The 20,234-nt window shown below is 35.3% G+C and overlaps 1 protein-coding gene and 1 pseudogene across 1 annotated transcript in view; both read right to left on the bottom strand.

Moving 5' to 3' along the window:
- The window catches only part of LOC128991764 (maltase 1-like), a 12,768-nt gene extending 6,967 nt beyond the window's left edge, over window positions 1–5,801 (bottom strand). Inside the window, exons 1-3 of the mRNA XM_054414940.1 lie at window positions 5,652–5,801; window positions 1,484–1,663; window positions 72–229 (exon numbers count right to left, since the gene is read on the bottom strand). Coding sequence (XP_054270915.1) covers window positions 72–229; window positions 1,484–1,652 — 327 coding nt within the window. The 5' untranslated portion in view covers window positions 1,653–1,663; window positions 5,652–5,801. The remainder of the gene's footprint in view (window positions 1–71; window positions 230–1,483; window positions 1,664–5,651) is intronic.
- A 4,198-nt stretch (window positions 5,802–9,999) lies between these two features.
- On the bottom strand, window positions 10,000–18,635 carry LOC128993564 (maltase A3-like; annotated as a pseudogene).
- Window positions 18,636–20,234: the final 1,599 nt, after the last annotated feature.

Genomic DNA, 20,234 nt, shown 5'->3' with positions numbered 1-20,234 from the left:
GTCATTGTCCCACCCAACATTAACATACATTGTCCCCACTGTAACTAAAACACTTGACTTTTGTAACCTACCCAGTTGTTAGGTGGTAGTCTTGTGCCATTTATGTCATATTTTGGGTTGCGCCACACATAGAAGTCTTTGTAGTCAGTATCGTTTTTAATTGACTTTAGGAACCAAGGATGTTCGTTACTCGAGTGGTTGGGGACGAAATCCAGTAGAATCTTGATGTCTGGAATAAAGATTCATAGATTATATATATTAAATATATATACTACTTATACATATTAAATACATTTACGAACCAGTATGCTTGTTATAAATGTTAAATTGTATAAACAATTTGAAACGAAGCAAATACGAAAAATATAGCATACTTATAAATTCAAACTAGTCATGAGTCAATTAGTTTGAGAACAATTACAAGACAAAATTGAATATGACCTAAAGCTGGCTTCTTTAATAGCATAGTAGACAGATTGTGAACACATATCATCTTACTAATCTTACTAATATTATAAATGTGAAAGTTTGTGTGTTTGTTTGTTTGTTTGTTTGTTTGTTTGAAGTTCAATCACGCATAAACCACTGGACGGATTGGGCTGAAATTTGGCATGATGATAGCTTACATTCCCGATTAACATATAGGCATATTCTTATCTCAAAAATCCTTTCGGGCTCCGCCCCAGTGGCTCTGTAATTCCCCATGTTAACCTTATGAGTATTCATATTTAAAGGGAATTAAAGAATTTAGTCAGCTGTTTCAACTAAAAAAGTTGGTTCTATGACATGGAAAAGCATTAAAAAGTTATAAGATTGACCAACAGGGTGCAGCACTATATTTTTTTTGCATTTATGAAAACAGCTAATTTGAATTAAGCAGCAACAAAAAACTGTGATTCGCAATGAGAACTGTCAAAGTAGGATTGTTTACAGTTATGTATATGTTTTTCGTTTCATGAATAGTTTGTGATATTTTGCGAATTGATAATTTATTTTTTTCTATTGTTTAGGTTAAATGGTAGAACATTATGGCTATGGTAGATGTGTAATACTATAGAATACTGTAAATTTAAAAAAGCAAATTTTATCAAACTGTGTCCTCCACCCATTGCAATCGCAAAGCTTGAGTATAACTGCAATAAGCATTTTATACTTATATTCCAACCCCGTACGAAGGACGGGTACTCTGCTAGTTATTTCTATAAACATGCAAACTATCTTACATTTTTTTTTTAGTGGAAAAATAACCTTTCTTTAGAACGCATCTTTTGAACGTACAAGGGCCGTGGGCATCGCATTGAACTAAATATTTGAGATATTTTTACACATGATGCATATGTGTATGTATTATTTACATAAAACGTTACATATTTTTCTCTAGGATCTCGGCAAAACTAACACAAAAATCATAGGACAAATATAACGACCTTGTGTCACTCCACACTAATGTCTCTTTCATTTTCTAATAATATCTTCGTCATACCCAATTCTCTGAATGTGGCCACAAGCTCTTCAAAGTCCTCTATGGTGCCGAATAGTGGGTCAATGTCCGTAAAGTTGGAGATGTCATAGCCAAAGTCTGCCATGGGGGAAGTGAATATTGGAGACAACCACACTGCGGTCACGCCGATCTCCTTGAAGTAGCTTGCCATCTGCGTGATGCCTATTAGAGATAATAAAAATGATAATCATATTTTTTTGTGATAACTCAAAGTTAACTTGCCCTGAAAAATACTTTTACCTACAACTGTTTTCTACACCAGGCTATTCAATTCCGTTCTTATAAGCGGAAACATTCACTATACAAAATCGTTTACTTACTTAACAGCCTGTTTTTAGTTTTAGCGAATTTCCCATATAGGGAATAAGCTATTACCGCAGTACTCATGCTCATGGTAGGACCTGGACCCGGGACCGATTTACGTTTTCTTTTTGAGGTCCCTAGAGGCCAAAAACACCATCCGTTCAAATTCATATAGTATAATATATAATATATATTATTCTTGAGGAGATCTTGATAGAGTTTATGATAAATGAAACATGAAACATTGCAAATTTTCGTTTAATATAAACGTTTTCAAGCAAAGAGAAATTAATGAAAAATGTAAAAATGAACAAAACAAATAAATATACAAATAAATAACAAATAAATATGTTTACAAATAGTTGAATTTTGAGAACATATGATTGAGTACATATGTATATATACATTTATATATGTGTATCCGTTAGCGTGATAACTCGAGCAAAAATGTTCCGATTTTGATGAAATTTGGTACAAACGTGTAAACCTACATTTATTCGAACGATTTCGTGAACCAGCATGATCGGACTATGGGAACAAGGGTTTATGGGGGGGTTTATGGGGGGTTTATTGGGTAAAAGTTGGGTTTCCCCATTTTTTACCCTAAAAACACAACATTTCACAATTTATTTCCAAATCATTTTGTAGAGCTAAAAAACAAATAATTTAGTATATTGAAGCGTTACCTGATGGTTACGGATAAAATTCCAAAAAAATTTAAATTTAAAATCCCCATGTTATTTTTATGGAGAATAAGTCAACTGTTTTTGTAGTTTTCTTGTTTATGAACATATTTTTATCAAATTTTGAAAATACATTCATTTCTTACTAAACTACAGTGTTCATTTACAACAAAAACACTTTTTTACCGTCTCTGTTACAGCAAACCTAAGTACTCGTTAAACTAATATTTTTAAATAGAGAATAAATGTGATAGTTTTAAGGAGACATTTTAGTGTAAATCCAATCTCCAATCAGGCAAATGGAAATTCGCTAAGTCTGCAGGTGGCTGTGGCGGGGGTATTTTTTTCTTGACAACACTAACAGACCAATGAGGTTGAAGGATTGAGAGATAAGAAGTCAAATTGTAATGCTCCGAACGAAAACTTATCAGCTGGTAAGACCAATTTAATTGTAAATGGTTGATACAATGAGTCGTTGCATCACTATCAGTGGGAATGATCGGCTATTGTATGAATATAGCAAACATATATTCATTAGATACATAATTTAATGTAAGAGAATTGTAATATCAAAATGTCACGTCTTATAATTAAAAATTAGTCATTAAGGAATCTAAATCAAGCTATTAGTGTTACCTTACCATGTGTTCAACAGTAGAAGATACTCCTGTGAACATTACTATGGTGACTTCCAAGGGATGCAGAGGTTATAGGCTGAATTCATTTTTTTTTTAGAAGACCCCAGATTTTATCTACCCAACCTCTTCAAGAAGATTTAATTAATTTACACCTCAAGAGGACATGATTTCAACTTCATCTTTCAAACTTCAGTAAACCCTTCTTTTAAACCTATTAATAAATTCAGTGGACATTTTGGACTTATGGACAACGCCAAAACTGATTTCATTGTTGGAATATTGCAAGCTACACAGGAATTATTTTAAAGTTATTTCATTTATTTAATAATTGCATTCAAACCAGCACGACACCCTACATCGGGATAGAGTTTTTTAATCAAGCTTTTAAAAATCTATATTTAATAAGCCTAAATAAAAAAAAATAATAATCCTTCAACTAACTGTAGGCCTATATTTTATTGTGAGTCCTTTCATTATAGCTTTTTAACTTTGTTACACCATTAATTTGAATTCAATAAATATCTTTGTTAATTGTACTGTATATTGTTCTAATGTAGTGTAGCCTGAAGGGAATGTTGTGGAATATTACAAACTTATTCAGTATATTAATGGGAGAAAATGGTCGCAAAGAGGGATTTTAGTTTGTTAACTTATTCAGAATATTCTCAAACATTTTGTAAACGTAATGGACCTTCAAACTCTCTGGAAGGGATCATCCTCTAGGTGATATATGGGATAAATTATTTAATCTATTTATTTTCCATAGTGTACATTTTATTCATACACGCACTTGGTGAAGGGGTAATCTGTATAGCAAAATCATCATATTATCACAAGCTGGTCGAGTCAGTCCCGATACAGAGATATACTTACAATAAAATACAAGGTTGGAATTCCCTAAAAGGTTCTATTTGATAGCATTTAACAGTGGCCAGAAAAGTATATTTTAAATATTTTTAATTCGTAAGAGTTTTTTTATCATTTTGTAGTCTGTGCTGTGACAAAATGAGAAATAGATAATATTAGGCATGCGACTTATTGAGGATTGTGTGTTGAGATTATGAGTAAAATGACGAGACTGTAAGATGTAGAATGTTCAGGCATTGATAGTCAACGGTTCAGGATTTCTGTTACTCGTTTAAACAATTAATAATCTATATATCTATATACTAGCTGTAACCCGCGGGCTTTGCCCCGTTTAACTTCTTAATTTTCAAGATTATCTCGTTCGCATGGCTCAATCACGTCCTGGTTGAAGTTTGTTCGCTACGCTCACTCACCTTTAGGTTGGAACTCGTTCGCTACGCTCACTCACCTTTAGGTTGGAGCTCGTTCGCTGCGCTCACTTGCCTTCAGGTTAGCTCGTTCGCTACGCTAACTCGCCTCCAGGTTGAAGTTCGTTCGCTACGCTCACTCACCTTTGGGTTGCAAATTAGCTGTTGTCATAAATGTAAAAGAAATAATAGTGCTGCACCCTGTTGGTAATCCTTGTAACTTTAATGCTATTGAACATCATAGAACAGAACCAACTTGTTTAATGGAAACAGCTGTTAAGATTCAATAATTCCATTTCTCATAAGGTTAACATGGGAAACTCCAGAGCCACTGGGGCGGAGCCCGAAAGGATTTTTGAAATAAGAATATGCCTATATGTTAATCGGGAATGTGAGCTATCATGATGCCAAATTTCAGCCCAATCCGACCAGTATTTTTCGCGTTCACTTGTCACAAACATACATCCATACATCCATACATCCATACATCTAAACTTTCTCATTTATAATATTAGTAGGATTTAAAATCTAATGTATGTTTGTTTGTATGTATGTATGTTTGTTTGTCCTTTATGGACTCCGAAACCGCTCGACAGATTGTAATGAAACTTTAAGGCATTATTAAGCATTATTCAAGGATGGTTTGTGTGAAGTTTGGTGCAGATCCGTCAAAAGGGCTCCGCCCCAGTGGCTCTGGAGTTTCCCATGTTACCCTTATTTAAATGGAATTAAAGAATCTTAACAGCTGGTTCATCTAAAACAATTTGATTCTGTGATGTTCAATAGAATTAAAAAGTTAATAGGTTTACCTACAGGGTGCAGCACTATTTTAATTTATGGCAACAGCTAATTTGCAACCAAAAGGTGAGTGAGCTTAGCGAACGAACTTCAACCTGGAGGCGAGTTAGCGTAGCGAACGAGCTAACCTGAAAGCAAGTGAGCGCAGCGAACGAGCTCCAAGCTAAAGGTGAGTGAGCGTAGCGAACGAACTTCAACCAGAACGTGATTGAGCCATTTGAACGAGCTCATCTTGAAAATGAACGAGCATTTGACATAAAACTACATTAGGACAGGACGACGTCTGTCGGGCCAGCTAGTAAAAAATATCAAAAACTAATGAGTAGTTAGAATTACATGCCCAGCTAAACTTAACGTAGTAACACATTTGAAAAGTCTCTGGCTTTTAAAAGGGAATCCCGTAACAAGTGAAGAACGCTCAATACAACAATGTTAAAGTTTACTTAAAACTCACCTTTTAAATCTCCCACTCCGTCGCCATCGCTGTCCTTAAAAGACCTCGGGTATACTTGGTACACAGTCGCCGAGCTGTACCAAGTCTGAGGAGGGTCGGCCCCTAGGACAACCCCTAGGCTCACCACAAATAACACGCTCCAGAACCACATCGCGAGTGGCTATACACTTCTAGTATCCAAATTTAGCAACGAGCTTATATAAAAAAGATAACCGGGCCATATTTAGGATTATAGACTATCATAGGATTTAGTCGATTGGTGACAAGGTTAATTCGTCAATTCGTCACTTCAAAAAATGATTAAAGTAATATATCATTGTAGTCTTATGTAACCGTACATGAGACTCATTTTTCAATTCTTTACAAACGTCAACGGTGAGTATTTCAAACATTCCATTAGGTATTTGTAATAAAGCTGTCTTTGGTGTTTGTAAAATAAAATGGTAGCAACCGTTACAACTATGGATAGGGAGTAATGAAAAAAAAACTTTAAGACAAACTGTTTTTTTTTTATTATTTTCTATAGTTCGTTTATTATTTATATGGTGTACCAACCCGGCAGACTAGGGTGATACAAAAACGCATATGGATCATTTATAAGTATTTTGTTTGGAAATGTGAGTTAAATAATTTGCCTGATTCCTGATTGGATAGTCTTTAAAATATTTTCCTTAAAATGTATTATTATTTTTCTATTCAAATAACATTAAGCTTAATGAGTACTTAGGTTTGCTGCGTTTTCCATAAGCTATAAGGAACCGTTTAAGAAGAATTATAAGAATTAAGAATCAACATTTTATGTTTTGAGGTGATAATGGGAAACCAAAATGTTTTGCCATAAAACACCATTCTCATCCGCAGGTGAGTTTTTCACCTCTGAGGATATAAAAACAAAATAAAATCACTTCCACATCTAGGTATATCCATGAAATCTATGGTGTTTGGTAATCTTATTGTTAAGGAAAATTCAAAGCAAATGGAATACAGTAATGGAAGTTATAGTATATTTGAATTGACCTGGCTAATGCAAACTGTATCATTGTTAATTTGGTTAAATAAAATGATTTGATTTGAAGTTATTGAGCCCCATAACCAACTAAATCCAACAGTAATTTGGCAAATTTGCTAGCTCTACTTAAACATTAATAAAAGGCATTAAAAAAAAAATCGTTTGAAAAATAAAAAGGGTTGTTCAAAAGCCATTTGCAGAATTTTGATTTAAAACATTTTTTCAGGATATTTCGGTATTAAATGTATTAGCTTATTGTATATTTTTAGTGAGATTACAATATGGCTTTTACGAGTTTTGGACAGTCTAACAAAATTCATGGTAACAACGTTTTTATTCCTCGTAATTACTGTTGATTACGGTGTTAGCATTGACTATTGGCTACAGAAGAAGACATCCCATTTATATGAATCAGCTGTCACCAATTTTTCACTTACAAAGAATGTTGTGTGAGGCAGTCAAATGTGCTAGTGTCTAAAATTATATTTTCTACCTTTTTTCTTGTTGCTGACATAGTTGATGGGTCATTACAGTTGCTATAGCTCACAATAAGTCGGTCCATCAGTTTGACTTGGTAAAAACCATCGCGTATTCGACATAAATCAGCAATTTAGATCAGCGCAATCTGTTGGTGGCTCACATCAACTAATACAAATTTGATTAAAAACCTGGCAACAACTTTAACATAGGGATGGAATGTCTAAGGTGTTAGGTTATATCTTTGACTATTAATACAACAACTATATAGAACATTGCATTCTAACATGCGTAGATTTTCCCTACGATGCAAACGAGCTGAGAAAAAAGGTTTTAAAGAAACACGCTTGCCTATTAATATATAGATAGATATATAGATAATACAATGAAATAGTACATGCCAAACTATTTCGGAATCATCATCCTGTAAGTATACGACGAAGCATCCATAGCCGTAACATATTACGGGAACTTCATCCTTCTCTCTGACGGCAATCAAACTGACCAAGCACCTTTCCTCAAATACCCAATTCATGGTTGGATCTCGCACGCACAAGGTGGTCAACTCAACTGGGTGGTACGTACAAATAAGTTAAAACTTTGATTTGAGAATTTATCATGAGTTTTAGATAATTATCTTTCTCCCAAAATACTACATTAATTTAACTTTAATTTTATTTAGGTTGGCAACCACAACAACATCAGAGTTGCAGCCAGATACGGACCAGAAATGGTGGACTCCATCAAAGTCTTGATAGGAGTTCTGCCAGGCATAAAAGTGACTTAAAATGGTGAAGAAATCTGCATGAGGGACACGTTCATAAGATGGGACCAGACTGTGGACCCTAGCGGCAGAAACTTGGGACCCGACCATTACCTGGAGGGGACCAGTGACCCTGAGAGAACACACATGCAGTGAGACGACAGAGTGTGGGTGAGTTATACATGAAACAATACTGAACTAACTCACAAGACTTTTATTTTTATTGTAGACTAGCTGGCCCGACAGACGTCGTCCTGTCCTATGCTTTTATGTCAAATGCTTGTTCATTTTCAAGATCCTGGTTGAAGTTCGTTCGCTACGCTCACTCACCTTTAGGTTGGAGCTCGTTCGCTGTGCTCACTTGCCTTCAGGTTGAAGTTCGTTCGCTACGCTCACTCACCTTTTGGTTGCAAATTAGCTGTTGTCATAAATTTAAAAAATATAATTGTGCTGCACCCTGTTGGTAAACTTATTAACTTTTAATGCTATTGAACATCACAGAATCAAATTGCTTAGTTAAACCAGCTGTTAATTTTCTTTAATTCCATTTAAATATGAGTACTCATAAGGTTAACATGGGAAACTCCAGAGCCACTGGGGCGGAGCCCTTTTGACGGATCTGCACCAAACTTTACACAAACCATCATTGAATAATGCTTAATAATGCCTGAAAGTTTCATTACAATCTGTCGAGCGGTTTCGGAGTCCATAAAGGACAAACATACAAACAAACATACATTGGATTTTATGTATATAGATTAATCCATAAATTATAAAGTTTGCCTATAAGCTCCTTTTGGTTCCATCTTCAAAAAAGTCAGTAGCTTTTTGATTGGTCAAAACTAGACCCAACTGTTTATGATCATTGGGCGTTAAACAAATGATCCCGGCTGATAAACAAGCTTATCTTAAGTCAGTAACAAAGCAACAAATCATCTGACTCCATTCTACACTCATCGAGCGCTTCACTCATATTTGGGTTAAAATACACACCTCGGGCGACCCAATCTGAATAGATAATTGATAATAACAATTAATTAATAATTAATCATTGATTGTATTGCAAAAATGTAATATTAAATTACTAGACACCCCTGTGAAAATCTTTTAACCGATTCAATAGCTATTGTAATCAACTGCCTATTGGTACTGCGTATTGGTATTTTACTCACTTTAAAACCAGAAATGGGGACCTGGATTAAGGACCATTTGGGGATGAGCTAGACACTAGACATTTTCTGTGGTTTTAGGTCTGTTGGCCATGACCGTGAGAAAAGTAAAATGGAATTTTCCTAATCCCACATCACGAAATTTCTTATTCCCTCCCATGTTGTTCTAATGTGGAATAATGTTGAAAGAGACTCACATTAATATGTGTATCTAAAACCTTTTGGAACGTGCTAGAGACTTAAAGTTTGATATGGATAGAACTTGATCTTAAACTACCGGCACAAGTTCAGATATTGAAAATGGTGAATGGTTGAAATCGCTAAAACATAATTATTTTTCTACGAGCTTTAGCGGGCGAATAGAGTCACATTTAAAAACTGACTACCCTGCGTAAACTTTTAAAGAATTACAGTTTTGATGATGACCGCATAATTTTTTTCTTATCTCCACTCCTTAACAACCAAATAAGTCGTCAAACTTAAAATGTTATATTACCGGTAATAATCTACTTCCACTGATTTGGTCTGTTCCTGTAGACACAACAGGGCCTGTAGGAATACTAGGCAATCCCGAGTGTATAATATAATATCACAGCCTGGTTGTTATTCTCTGTATACACTAACTTGGCGTCTGGACCCTTGACTACCTGAGACCGGGCCGGGGCCGTCCCTTGCTCGCTCACTTCTTGAGCAGCTGTTTCCTTAAATAGTCAAGAAGTAGGCTAAACTTAAACGTGTAGTTAAATGACACAGCTTATGATAAGAACTTTAATAGTGTGCGAGCTAATCAGTCCTGTAGGTTCAGTTTCAAACTCCTCTAGTCCCGTCGCCAGGTATTTTAGAGCCCATCTTAATCCGTAAGATTACTTATAGTGTTTTTTATTCACTTTCTTCTGAGAAAATACTTTGAGGTGAATTAAAAGTCAGTAATGTTAATTATTGGTATATTTTTATCACAAATACAGTATAAACAAGAACGAACATTTGCACACATCACAAACAAACGACACATGAATTATATATGTATTAATTATATATTATAACTTGACGTAACTCACGAAATGTTCCACGCAAATGTTTTGGAATGAATAAGTTATATATTTATCACGTTTTTGGCATTTTATTGCAGTTTACATTTAAAAGGGTACGAAAACGTATCCGACAGTACTAAGTTACAATAAAACTTAATCATACTTTATCACGATACAAATTAATTATAATTTAACCTATTTAAACAAACTATGACCAAAATCTCGATAAAAGTAACGTCGCAAAAGCCAACAATGAGATGGTCAGCTGTGGTGGGGCATCAGATCCAGTAGAGTTGGACCAAGTCTTGGTTGTAAGCAGAACTGACGCCTTTGGCCTGAGCGTGATGTTGAGTGAACCTTTTTGTTGGTACAACCTGTGTGGGAACATATTTGTTTAACATATTTATTTGTCCATGCAAATAGTATTTAAACATTTTTGGATCGGTATAAAACATGGAAAAGAAATCGGTATAAATTTCACATAGCTTAAAACGTTAGCACGTGTGTGGATTCAATCATAGTCTCTGCTCGTGGAAAAAAAGAACCTGCGAAAAAATGTTTGGAAGATCCATGAAATAGAAATGCACGATGTTACTACTATAGCTTAAAAAACTATTAACCTTTAAGTATGCACTTAAAGGTTAACGGTTAAGTATGCAATTAAGTATGCACAAACATTTGATGTTCAAAGCCTGCTTTAACAGCGGTCACTCGAGTTGTCGAGAAAGTAAACATCCACGTTCGTTCAAGTATGAATTTGATAGGTGTGCGGCATACGGTTTTATTGAAAATTAGTCACCCTTATTAGCTTTATTTACCAATTTAATAGTTCAGTCAAAGCCATTGAATATTCATGGGGTGTTTGTCAGTAATACGTACCCAGGACTGTAGTTACAGTTGATGCTGGACACGACGACGTACATGTTCAAATCCAGCCCAAGTGAAGAGAAGAGGCTCTGAGATGTAAATGACCGTTGCTGACTGCCCATGTTGATCAGCAGAGCAAAGTATTCACCTTGGTAGCTCCTGAAAAATTCATATATTATAAATGCAATATTAGTAAGTTAAGATTGTCTCGTATGCAATTGGGAACGGACAGTAAATTGTAACCATCATTGCAGACTAAGTTTATTAATCTCCATGAATGTTTTTACTATATTCTTAAGATATAGTGAAAATATAACTTGTATAATAGTTATACAATTATCAATCAACTGTACAAGCTCGATTACAATATCCCTTGAAAACAAGTCACCCCTGATAACAAGAGACATTTTTAAATACTTGTAGTTACCCTAATTACATGTTCTTGCAGATCTCAATAAGAAGACAACCTTGATTTCAAGTCTTGTTTGTTTATACTCATGAGAGTCTGAGATAGTTCATGAGATAGTCATGAGTCATGAGATAGTTATACCATCGAGGTTTTACTGTATGAACAACAATAATAAAGTAGGCCTGTTACCGTTTGATCACTAATGTATCGTTGTCTGGTGCGTAGACATCCACACCACCATATTGCAGCACAGGGTCCTTCCTAGCCTGCATCAAGGTCTGGAACACTTTCAAGTGGGAAGTCTTGGAGTTCCGCTGGGCCTCCACGTTCAGCCACCAGTAGTTGGGGTTGACTGGGAGCCAAGTTTCTAGGGTTTGGGAAAACCCTGGAAGAGACATCTGATAGTTAACTTTGCGTAATATAATATACGTGACTATTAAATTGGGTATAAATAATGTAAAGAGCAAGTTCCTTTGCATTAAACTCCTGTCTTCATTTCTTTGGTTTTTTAAGGTTGCTTTTCACTTCACTTCGTAAAATCGAAGATTACATATGCTACGCAAAATTTTACGTAGCATATGTAATCTTTGGTAAAAGTAATGTAATAATTTTTATCATATTTGTGTGTCATATTAATTATCAATGATCAATGATTTAAGATGGGGACGCCACTATGTGCGTATTTTTACCCAAATATGAGTGAAGGATGAGTGTAGGATGAGTGGCGCGATCTTGTAGTCTTGTTAGTGACTAAGGCCGACATGTTCCTTAGACACAGCTGTTAATTAATAGCCCATACAGCTAATGGCAACTAAGGGACTTACAGTTTCTTTTGGAATCCGAACCACATTTTTTCCTCGTAATTAACGAATTGGTCTAATTATTAGGATAGTACTGCGGATAGTCATAGTACTCACTAGTGCGGACGTCAATCCACACCAGGGAGCATCGCATCCACAGTGAATCACTATAAATATCCACAATTCGTGGCCTCCTAGTAGCTGGATTACAGGACGACGCCACCCGTCCCAATTGTTTATCCAATAGAAATAATTCCTCCTATCACCAAAAAGATTTCCCTTTATCGACCTGAAAAGCCACACTATCATTATCAATTGATATGGGGACGCAACCTAGAGGCGTATTTGAAACCATAAATAAAAGATGAGTGTAGAATGGAGTGAAATGATTGTGTAGCTTTGTTATTGACTAAGATCAGCTGTTTCATTAGCCAGGATCATTTATTTAGCCCAATGACCAGGAACAGCCGTGTCCAGTTTCGAACCATCAAAACCCTACACACCTTTCTAAGTATTGAATCGGCCACCTTTTGATTACTAGGCGTGCCCTTTAACGGGAATCGTTAACTAAAACTTTATTTGGCAATGCCTATCGAAAGTGACGCTTACTTGAAAGTTCCAATAATAATCAACCAAATAAATGTTTCTAGGGTGAATATTTTTGAATTAACTTGACCTACGCCGTCAACATAAGTCTTACGTTTTTAATTTTACCATACACTGGTAAAGGTACTTAGTTTTAAAAGTTCGTCAGTATAATTTGACACTCTCGGAGTCACCTGAACTTAGAGTGTCATCCCACTGCATGGGCGTTCTTTGTGGATCTCTAGATTTTTCCAAGTAACGATACGGTCCCAGGTCTTTGCCAATTGGGTCTACAGTCTGGTCCCATCTCACGAAGGCGTCCTCCATTCCTATCTCTTCACCGTTGTATACAACCTTGATGCCTGGAAGTACTCCAGTCAGCAGGTTGATAGAATCCACCATCTCTGTACCGTACTTATTTGCCACTCTGATGTTGTCGTGATTTCCAACCTAGGAAAAATAAAAAAACGTTTTATTCAGTATATTATATAAATATTATATACCCCCCGCAATAATATTTGTCCTAATGTTTGGTTCTATACAGTGTCAAAGGTCTGAAAGGCCTCTTTCAGACAAAGGAGTTAGATTACTAGGGTTTTCTCATGTCTCACATTCATAGACGATGTGATCTAACCCAAAACTCTTTTACACATTACTTTAGCCCATATTAGAACAGAAATTACAAACATAAACAAAAATTATGTTACAGGCCCAAAACAAACATAATTTACCTTATCTTGAATTGAACTGTTCAAACCATATGTTATTGTTATTATTATAGAGTTTGGGCAAGTTTCGTCTTCTGTTCCGGGCTAATTCTAAAATTCATGACTTTAGCTTAGTCATAGAGGGTCGCAGAATTATCACATGGATAACATTCATTGGTGAATGACGGGAATTGAACCTGGGACCTCGGGGACCCGAGCCCCGCTTTCTACCACTAGCTCAGCTCGCTCCCCATATTACTAGTAGGACTACTAGGGTAGCCGAAATAGTAATTAGGCACGATAATTAGAATAAACATATTTCTTACCGCCCAGTTAAGCTGGCTCCCTTTAGGTGCCTGGTTGATCCAGTCTTCTATCAAGGACTTGATGAAAGGTGCACGGACAGATTGATTTCCATGGACCAACAAGTTGAAGTTGAATGGAAACATCAGGCTCGCGTTGCCAGACCCGTAGTAAGTTACTGCTATGGGAGTAGGGGCGTAGACTTCTAATATTATAACCCTGTAACAACAATTAATTTCAGTTTGTATAATCAGAGACATTGGTGTATATTTTAAACATTGAAAAATATGCACAACGCTTTCATACATGTTAGTGCGGTTCACTACAGTTGACGTTCTGTTACTATTTCACCTCAAAATTTTACTAGTACAGTACAATTATTATTTCTGACATTATCTGGATCCAGAATCAATCTCATTTTTATTGATTTGCAATCTAGAAATGGAAAGGTTTATCTCCCCATTTTCTATATATTTCTCCTTAAACAGTTGACCACCTCCATGAATTAATCGTGAAATCTCATAGCTTAACAACCAAACCTAAATTTTGTGGATTCCGTGTTCGATACCTAGTGTTCGATTCCAATGCTGGATCGATTCTGAGCGAAGATGAAATTTTTCATTGGAATACGATATAGTAAATTATGCTTCCTAACAAAAGATTGAAGGTAAATAATAAAAAGACCCAGGTTTGCACAGTTTGTTTATAGCAACAACGTTAAACAAACGGGAAAAATACCTCTGTCGACCATCCTGCTGTGATCTCTGGTGCAACATTTCTGCCCACTCATTCAGCAAAGTGTACGTCTCAGGTTGGTTGTCGGTGTAGATGTGCTGCAGGGTCTGGTACGTGTTCCCAGGTGTACCAGGAACTGCAGGTTCATCAGTGAAGTTCGCCACCTCAACACAGTGTTCCACTGCGTCCATACGGAACCCATCCACACCTTTGTCCAGCCAGAAGTTGAGTACGTCCTTAAAAAAACATTTGTTTTAGTTATTGTTTGACTAAATTGTGTTACTTCTTTACTTTTCCCTGATTAACGAGATGGGAGAAAGGGCAGCATTTCCAGGCACAAAGTAATGAGGCCTGTAATCATGTGTAAAACGAAATAGTGTTGTCTACATACTCACAAAAAAAATTGATACCTATTATTTTCAGGTCACTGGTTTCTCAGAAGGGTGAGAACTTCTGTTAGTATGAAAACGACCCAGCCTCATGTTATGCTCCCGGATTTCACTGCGATTCATAATTCCTGCGTGAATCTTTCACGAAAGTATTCTTGTTTGGTATGTTGGTTCAATAGATAAATATAATTCAGGTATAACACTTAATTGTTTGTAAAATTATACTCACTGTCATGTTCCCTCTGGCAGCAGGGTTCCTATAGTCAATGTCAGGCTGCTGAATGGCAAACTGATGGAGGTAGTATTGGTTCCTCTCTGGCACCCACTCCCATGCTGACCCGGAGAATACACTCATCTATACAATTACATTGTGTGATAAAACGATTTCTCAATATTGTAGCATTTACTTCTATTTAAAATTGTACTAAATTCATTACACAGTTAATTGTATTTCATAATTACGCCTACATACAACTAATCGTTTCGGACAGATCAGGTCTATGAATTTATTTCTCTCAGAAACTACCTTTTGAAGAAGGGCTACTTCATTGTATAAACGATTCAGTTATTGGCATTAGAACAATACAGTAAACACTTTTTATAGTTTAACATTATATTGTGCACCTCTATTAAAAAGTGTGTTAGGATCAATATTTTTGCATTTTTTAGAAAATCATCATTTTTACAGATAATGCACAGTGGTCAGAAACGAAACATGAAATATCCTTGAAAATAACACGATATAGTATGAGACAAATCACCCACAGAAGATTTTACCTATCAGCCCGAAGATTATATAGTTCTTGGCCAATCAAATCAAAGTGTCTCGCTGTATACTGTGGATCATAAGTACTACTGAGTAAAATTAAATTGTGTGCAGTTAAATTATTATTCCTTTACAGTTCATCTAGCAATAAAGAACCCTCTCAGGTGCCTTTGGAGCACTTGACTTTTATAACCTACCCAGTTGTTAGGTGGTATTCTGTTGCCAGCTGTGTCATATTTTGGGTCGTGCCACACAAAGAAGTCTCTGTAGTCAGGATCGTTTTGAATTGATTTTTTGAACCATGGATGTTCAATGCTCGAGTGGTTGGGGACGAAATCCAGTAGAATCTTTATGTCTGGAATAGAAATTTAAAAGATTCAATATACAAGTCATACACATACACATATACATATATATTTAATAAAATTAACTTATCTATGCAAACTAATCATAAGTCCATTAATTCGATACCAATTAATTATTAGACATTTAGATACATAATAACTATCCTGAGGCTCTCCATAATGCATGCTTGTCTCTTCCATTTTATAACATCGATTTACAAATCCATCATACCCAGTTCTCTGAATTTGGCCACAAGCTCTTCAAAGTCCTGCATGGTGCCGAAATGTTGGTCAATGTCCGTAAAGTTGGAGATATCATAGCCAAAGTCTGCCATGGGGGAAGTGAATATTGGAGACAACCACACTGCGGTCACGCCGATCTCCTTGAAGTAGCTCGCCATCTGCGTGATGCCTAAGAGAGATAATAAAGTAGAAAACATTATATATATATAAAAATGTGTCAAGAATGTCCGGGTTTATTTACCCTGCTCTACCGTTTCAATCAACTATTTTTTTGTGATTGCTCAAAGTTTACTTCCTGAAACTGCATGAAAATGATCACACTGCCACTTATGTATACTACGAAAAATATCAAATTTCTGCCTTATTCATTCCCAATTGCTAAACGAGCTGATTTTAACTGTTGTAATCATCCAGTAGGTTAATTTTTGTTTCAATTGAAGTTCTGGCATATAGGTGAATGGAGTCATTTGATTGTCTGAACCAACAGTAACAGATGGCAGATGCAGATATTCTAATTTTGTAAACTATATAGATTGTGTAGATATAAAGTCAATGATAAAATGAAACTTTTATAACCTAACCCAACTGAACAAATTTGGTGATAGAAAAATCGAATGAAGGTTAAGTAATGGAATCAGTATTTTCAATCAATATTAGGGTAGCCCAGTGAAAAAAATGTACTCAAAGTCATGACGTCACTTTTCAGCCAATCAATAGACTCTATTCCCCCTACATGCCGGAACTCCGATTGAAGTGAAAAATTATGCCATCCGCAAAGCACATAACATAACCTAAAAAAGTATAAACATAACCTAAACGACATTTTAAAAACAATGAAAACGTGAAAACGTTTCATTAGGTTACGTTAGGCTGTGGTTACTGAGACAGCTATTAGGGAAATGGTTTTGGTACCATTTGTCTATGATACTACATAGCACAGCGCTTGTGAAAGGTACCCGAACCATTACCGTGGCAAGTCCGGACCCGGATGATGTCAACTTTCAGTGTTTCAGTTGTATCTACTTTTTAGTAAATCGTAACAAAATCAGCCTGAAAAATCTCACTGTGTCCCAAATACTAGAACCATAAAGTTACATAGGTATAGAAGTTATATATATAACTTCTAGTTATAGTTACATAGTATGCGTAAAAAGTATGATTGTCGTCAAGATTTTCGGGAGTTTGAGTTATCGGGGGAAAAGATATATCTGTCTGTATATGAGGATGTGTACGTAAAGAGCTATAGCCTACACCTGTTGTAGTTTTTCTTGACATTTGTTATATGAGTACTTATCTGCTAATCTGAATTGCCAATAATTTTTTCTGTTATTTGCATTATAATTTTTAAGTGATATTACAACTGATATGATTTAATTAACTTGATATCACCAAAAACGACTAGAAAGATTTTTGATTGAAATTCAGTACTTTATGGCCCGTTTAACTCTACACAATATTGTATAACCCCATGGCTGTAAAATTTGCTAAAGTAGGAAAGTATTTGTCAGTTTGCTTATGTTTATACTGTATTTTATTGCGACTATATTACAAATCATGCCCTCTCTTATAGTATTTTCAAAATAAGTAAGTAAATTGTTCAGAATCGTTTGAAAATGTTTAAATAGGAGGATATGTCGTTCATTAATAAAAAAAGTTGAAAACGTAATGGGCCTTCAAACCACACTCATAGAAGGTACCACCCAAGGGGGTAGATGGGATAAATTATTTAATCCATTTATTTTATATAGTGAAAATATTCATAACGCACTTGGCTGAGGAGTAGTCTGCAGTGCATGATTATCGTTTGATCACGAGCTTGTTAGTCGAGTGAGTCCCTCAGATTATTACTTCTCTTGAACTTAAATGAACTCGAGCCAGCAAAACCTCATTTTTGGCCCTAGGTACGATTATATACTATTGTTTTTTTTTCTTTCATTTAGAGTTAGTTCAGAATACGTTGTATTTTGTTGTCTGTGCAGGAGAATAAAATTGTAATAATGTAAGTTGTAAAAATATGAGGATTTTGTCACTTGTATAGAAAAGAGGTAATTAACAAATCCAAAACAAATAAGTAGTTAGACTTACAAGTCCAGCTTAACTTAACTTATTAACAACTGGTCGATGTCTTTTAAAAGTCTCTGGCTTTTATCAGGAATCTTGTAACACGTGAAGAAAACTTTTAAAAGTTTACTCATTACTCACCTTTTAGATCTCCAACTCCGTCACTATTGCTGTCCTTAAAAGACCATGGGTATACTTGGTACACGGTCGCCGAGTTGTACCAAGTCTGAGGAGGGTCGGCCCTAGGACAACCCCTAGGCTCACCATAAACATGCTCCAGAACCACATCGCGATAGGCTATACACTTCTAGTATCCAAATTTAGCAACGTTCTTATATAAAAAAGATAACAAGCCCGTGTGTAGGATAATAGACTATCTTGATTTCATTGATTTGTGACAAGGCCCATTCATCATTTTGTCACTTCAAAAATTGATAAAACCATCATTGTAGTCTTATGTAACCGATGAGAGACTCATTTTTCAAGACACAAACGTCAACGGTAAGTGAGGAACTTTCCATTAGGTATTTTTATGAAAGTTGTCATGTCAAATAAAATGCAAGCAACCTTTACTACTACAGATGGTGATAAATTAAATAATCTGAGAGACAATACTATTTTAATCACTAAATATAATTTAAATACTGTTTTTTCTGGTCTATCAACAAGGTAAAAAGGGTGTTACAAAAACACTTGGGGACGATTCATAACTGGATTTTATATAGAAACTAGCTGCTGTAACCATGTTGTGTAGAGGTGTAGATATGTGCACTTGCGTCCCCCTGCTCCAAATCCTGAGGGTGCCCATGAAACTAGCTGATGTACCTGTCCTTCGCGACGGGAAGAAAAGTTTCGACGAACGGGTGTCTCCTTAACATCATAGTATATCTTAATAGTTAAAACTATCTCTGAGCTCATACTTCTGCTTGTTTACATTGAAATGTCAATGCAAAGATAAACATTGTGAGTTTTCTCATGCTTCCATGGTGTTAGTAATAGTTTGTAATATTTATGAGATTAAACTCAATAAAAAAATATAATTCATCTATTGTTCTGTTTAATCATTAATCCATCTACACGGTTTTGAAAGGACTGAAAAAATGTAAACAAGTAATATAAACAGATCATATCAGTAATTGTTTTCAAGTATACAGGGTGATTGATATAAGCATAGATAAAACATACTCCCTTAGTAGATTTCTCATCCTTATGGAACAGCTGAAGACAATTTTATTGTTAGTTCATGTACGGTTTATGTAGAGGTCGTGTTTTGTTTACTATTTGTTTCCCGTTATTACAGCCATTTAAACCCTCGTTTACCAAATAATACGATCTAATCATAAACAATAACTTGTCCCCTAGTTATATAACCAAACAGTAAAGCACAAATCAAGAAATTAACCCTAAAATGATGGAAACAAAGTTTCATCGACACTAGCGCCTTTGTGTCACGTACATGAACTAGACACGAAAAACGTGCTTCAAAATTTACAATGGGATGAGAAGTCTACTTGTGTTGGTTAGTCTATGATATAAGTATGACAGCTGTTTTATTCAAAAGTTATAAAAGATATAAAAAACTTTAAATTATTAAATTGGTTTTAAATACCTGCTTCTAGTAATCCAATTGTTGCAATTTCTGTCACACAACTAGTTTCGACTTCATACAGTAGTCATCCTCAGGCGTCCAGTGGATGTCATAATAAAATCAATAAAAAAATAATGATTTTGAAAAAAAATCAATTATTGTAAATGCCGTGGATTTTTTATTTTAGGCTAATCATTTTGGCGGCCATTTTGGTAATAATGGAATCAATATTTTTATCTTTTTAATGCAGTTTTTAGAATTTAGACGCAATTTTAGCACTTATTTACTCTTAGCATTTCCTCTCTAACTCATTACTCTTTACTCATTTATGAGCTAC

This window comes from Macrosteles quadrilineatus, unplaced genomic scaffold, assembly GCF_028750875.1.
Source record: "Macrosteles quadrilineatus isolate MER2022 unplaced genomic scaffold, UCM_ALF_1.0 Scaffold_4__1_contigs__length_99947679, whole genome shotgun sequence".
Lineage (NCBI taxonomy): Eukaryota > Metazoa > Arthropoda > Insecta > Hemiptera > Cicadellidae > Macrosteles > Macrosteles quadrilineatus.
The sequence above is the reverse complement of the archived record's forward strand: the minus strand, read 5'-3'. Positions and strand labels throughout refer to the sequence as shown.